The sequence below is a fragment of the Capra hircus genome, chromosome 15 (genome assembly GCF_001704415.2).
Source record: "Capra hircus breed San Clemente chromosome 15, ASM170441v1, whole genome shotgun sequence".
Taxonomy (NCBI): Eukaryota; Metazoa; Chordata; class Mammalia; order Artiodactyla; family Bovidae; genus Capra; species Capra hircus.
Genome location: NC_030822.1, coordinates 33,676,818 through 33,681,901, shown reverse-complemented (window position 1 = coordinate 33,681,901; position 5,084 = coordinate 33,676,818). Strand labels below are relative to the sequence as shown.

Genomic DNA, 5,084 nt, shown 5'->3' with positions numbered 1-5,084 from the left:
ATCTGAGTATAAGATTTAGTAAGATTGCTCAAAATTAAATTACCCTTCACTGTGATTCTTTAATGTTTTGTATTTCTGGAAAACTGCAGTAATCTCCCTTTGTTTATGATTAGGAAGGAAAGTGAAAAAACTTTCAAATTGAATTCTCTTTCACTGTATTCTCAAAAAGGAACTCATAATGGGCAAAGTATAGAAAGGTGGTTGAGATGGCATGGAGTGACAAAATAGCCAAAATTCAAGGGAGAGAACACAGAGAAAACAAAAGATCTACTCTCAGATTTTTGTCCTCCTCCAGAAATTACTTTTTAAGTGGAGCTAAATTCTGATTTCTTGGCAAACAAATGTCTTTTTCTAGTTCCTATAATTTCATAAATATAATGCTGAATAGTTACTGATGATCTTTAAAGTGTCTGCTCAATATGCAATGAGTTAGGAATCATTCTATTCATATATTATACTTATGCATATAAGACAGTGAATCATAGGCATTAGACAATGAATCATATTTGGATAAATGCCCATAACTTGGCATTTTAGATTGCATGTAGAAAGGCTTCATTTATGTGCTCACTCGGGTGTGTTAATGTGTTAAAGGAAACCATGTTTTAGTATGTATGAAAGTATCTCTCTGCAAAATTCTCCTGTTCACCTTATTAAAGAAGTACTTAATGAAAAGTATGTGAAGGAGATCCTGACAAGGAGTGAGGAAAACTGAACTCTGCTTTTAGATCAGACACACTGACTACACTGGATCCTGGATTTAATTTCCCAGTATGTATAATGTAGAGTTAGAATCAATATGGTCTCACTCCCTTTTAAGAACCATGATTCAAACTCTGATTTAGGGTTAAATTTTGTAGTGTGGCTCCAGAGCCAATCTTACTACATATGCATGATTTCTTCTAATAATTCAGACTCACTTTTGTTTTTTTTAAGGGTTTCTGATCTATGAACTAGGAGGAATACTTAGAAAAATTAAAAGGCTGTAATTATCACAGAATCATTTTGGGGAATCTTTTCAATGTATTAATTTATAGAACCGGTTCTGATCCAGTAATCTTTTAATTCTAGGACGTGTGATTGTGCTTTTGGAGTTCCACCCCTCAGGTCACCATGGCAGACTCCAACCACACTGGCACCTCCTTTTTCCTCACAGGTCTGCCAGGCCTTGAAGCTGTGCACAGGTGGCTCTCCATTCCTCTGTGTGCCATGTATGTGGCTGCTCTGGCAGGAAACAGCCTGATCCTGTGGGTGGTGAGGTCAGAGCCCTCCCTGCACCAGCCCATGTACTACTTCCTGTCCATGTTGGCTATGACTGACCTGGGGCTGTCTGCCTCCACCCTGCCCACCATGCTCTCCATCTACATACTGGGAGTCAGGGAGGTGGCCCTGGATGTGTGTCTGGCCCAGCTCTTCTTCATCCACACCTTCTCAATCATGGAGTCCTCTGTGCTGCTGGCCATGGCTTTTGACCGTTTTGTAGCCATCAGCAAGCCCCTGCACTATGGTACCATGCTCACGAGTCCCAGGATTGCCAGGCTGGGCCTGGCCATTGTGGTACGCAGCATCGGTCTCCACATCCCAGCCCCCATCATGCTGAAGCAGCTGCCTTACTGCAGGACTCGCCTGCTGTCCCACTCCTACTGCCTGCACCCAGACGTCATGAAGCTGGCCTGTGCTGACACCCACATCAACAGTGTCTACGGTCTCTTTGTGGTGCTGTCCACACTGGGGGTGGACTCTGTGCTCATTGTCCTGTCCTATGGGCTCATCCTCCAGACAGTGTTGTCCATTGCATCCAAGGCCGAGCGCCTCAAAGCCCTCAACACTTGTGTCTCCCACATCTGTGCTGTGCTGCTCTTCTACACACCTATGATTGGCCTGTCCATGATCCACAGATTTGGCAGACGAGCTTCCCCTTCCAGCCATGCGCTGCTCTCTTATCTGCACTTTCTCACACCTCCAGTGCTCAACCCAGTGGTTTATACCATTAAGACCAGGCAGATCCGACTGAGGATGCTGCACCTCTTCCGCTCAGATGGGACCAACATCAGAGATGCTCAGGATCGTTAAGTCTTTGGTAGAGAGGGAAAAAGCATGCAAGACTCCATCATAGTTTTCTAATGAGCCACTGAACAAAAAGTAAGTCCCATAATGAGGAGAAGACAGGGATGAGACACACAACGACTTCCACAGAAAGTTCTCAGTCATGGGAAGAAATAACCACATCAGTGACTTGTTTTTCATTAAACAAAGTTCAGCCTCTGTTTTAGAAGAAAAGTTCATAAAATTTAAGGCTCAAGGGGAGAATTGCCATTCTAAATGGAAAAGGGACTGTAAAGAATTACTTGCAAACTTTACAAATGTATCAGAAAAAAAAAAAAAAAAGGACATTTTAAAAAGCTTTCCTGGGAGTTTAGGAGAATTTGGCGCACATAGGGTTATGGGTATGTTTGGAATTCAGTGATATTAGAAGTATTTTGGAAAATCTCCATTAAATATAATCTTCATGAGGGAATGAATTCATTTATTGTTGACAATTGCATCCCCTTTCTTTAACATAGCACTTTCTATTTATTAGGTGTTTGGCTGTATTTATTGAATTAAAGGATAAATGAATGCCTGAGTTATATTTTTGAGGAAGACTGGCAATAATGAAGTATTCATAAGGCAATAAATGTATTTCTAGATACGTGAAAAATCAAGCATAGGAGTACTTCTTAGTTTCCCTTTTAGGGCATTTCAGAATTTTGCTGTTTCCCTCTATTTCTCAATATTAATTTCAAAGATGGTTTCAATATTCTGCTTTTAAACAGCAAATATGTTTGGCCAGAGTTATAACACCATTTTTTGAATAATGAGAATGAAAGCAAGTAGATTGTTCCTTCAGAAGGCTCATAACATATAATTTTAATAAATTAAGCTTTCATCAAACATTTTTAAAGCAAAAGTATTCATAGTAATGGTTATATGATAAATGTTTCTACGGGCACTTTACCCTGAAGTGTTTTTTGCCACTTTTAGGACCTCATTAATGATCTAATAGGTAAATATCATCTTAATCATGAAAAAAAAAATTCTCAGAAACTAGTTTTTTATGAGCAATAAATTAGGGAATGAGGGAGACCTGGAGAAAAATCATGGTTCAAATTGTTGCTAATTATAACTGCAAATCTTCTAATAATAAAGGTATTTTCATGTCATGAACTGTGAAATTTCAGCTTATTAGTCACTATTTGAACTGAAAATGAGAAGCAGAGAAGTGAGATTCACCTGAGAAGTGGTATTATTTTGCCATTTTTTATGATATACCGTGATAATAGTCATTCTGCAATTTATGTACACAGTACATTCACTGCACTCAATATGCTAGAAAATTTGGAAAACTCAGCAGTTGCCAAAGGACTGGAAAAGATAAGTTTTTATTCCAATCCCAAAGAATGGCAATGACAAATAATGTTCAAACTATTGCACCATTGCACTCATCTTGCATGCTAGCAAAGTAATGCTCAAAATTCTCCAACCCAAGCTTCAACAGTACATGAACCAAGAACTCCAGATGTTCAAGCTGGATTTAGAAAGGGCAGAGGAACCAGATATCAAATTGTCAACATCCATTGGATCACAGAAAAAGCAAGAGAATTCCAGAAAAATATCTACTTTAGCTTCACTGACTACACTAAAGCAGTGTGGATCACAGCAAACTGTGGAAAATTCTTAAAGAGATGAGAATACTAAACCACCTTACCTGCCTCCTGAGAAACCTGTATGCAGGTCAAGAAGAAACAATTAGAACCAGATATGAAACAACAGACTGGTTCCAAATTGGGAAAGGAGTACTTCAAAGCTCTATATTGTCACCTTGTTTATTTAACTTATATGCAGAGTAGATGATGTGAAATGCCAGGCTGGATGAAGCACAAGCTGCGATCAAGATTGCTGGGAGAAATATCAATAACCTCAGATATGCAGATGATACCATCCTTATGGCAGAAAGTGAAGAGGGACTAAAGAGCCTTTCGATGAAAGTGAAAAACCAGAGCAAAAAGCTGGGTTAAAACTCAACATTCAAAAAATGAAGATCATGGCATCTGATCCCATCAATTCGTGGCAAATAGATGGGGAAACAATGGAAACAGTGACAGACTTTACTTTCTTGGGCTCCAAAATCACTGCAGATGGTGACTACAGCCAGGAAATTAAAAGACACTTGCTCCTTGGAAGAAAAGTTATGACCAGCATAGACAGCATATTAAAAAGCAGAAGCATTACTTTGGCAACAAAGGTCCATATAGCCTAAGCTATGGTTTATCCAGTAGTCATGTATGGATGTGAGAGTTGGACCATAAAGAAAGCTGAGCACCAAAGAATTGATGTTTTTGAACTGTGGTGTTAGAGAAGACTCTTGAGAGTCCCTTGGACTGTAAGGAGATCCAACCAGTCAATCCTAGAGGAAATCAGTCCTGAATATTCTTTGGAAGGACTGATGCTGAAGCTGAAGCTCCAATACTTTGCCCACCTGATGTGAAGAACTGACTCACTAGAAAAGACCCTGATGCTAGGAAAGATTGAAAGCAGGAGAAGGGAAGGACAGAGGATGAGATGGTTAGATGTATCCCCAACTTGATGGAGATAAGTTTGAGCAAGCTCTGGGAGTTGGTGATGGATCGGAAGCCTGGTGTGCTGCAGTCCATGAGGTCACAACGGATCGGAGACAACTGAGCGACTTGAGCTGAACTGAACTGAATTGATGTACTCGACTTCCCTGGTGCCACAGTGGTAAAGAATCTGCCTGCCAGTCCAAGAGATGCAAGAGACATGGGTTCCATCCCTGTGTTGGGAAGATCTCCTGGAGTAGGAAATGGCAATCCACTCCAGCATTCTTGCCTGGAAAATCCCATAGGTTTAGAAACCTGGTGGACTGCAGTCCATGGGGTTGCAAAGAGTTGGCTATGACAGCATGCATGCAACTGATTTACTAGAGTATGCAAAGTATTCATTATATACGCACATCTATATAACAAAAACAGCAGGTGTATATGGTACAGATATTTAGATTCCCTTCAAACATACTTTTGAAAAAA

General features: G+C 40.0%; 1 protein-coding gene across 1 annotated transcript; it reads left to right on the top strand.

Moving 5' to 3' along the window:
* On the top strand, positions 1,114 to 2,073 carry LOC102187067 (olfactory receptor 51G2-like). Its single transcript, XM_005689916.2, has one exon. It carries the CDS (start codon positions 1,114 to 1,116, stop codon positions 2,071 to 2,073), a length of 960 nt encoding a protein of 319 aa, XP_005689973.1.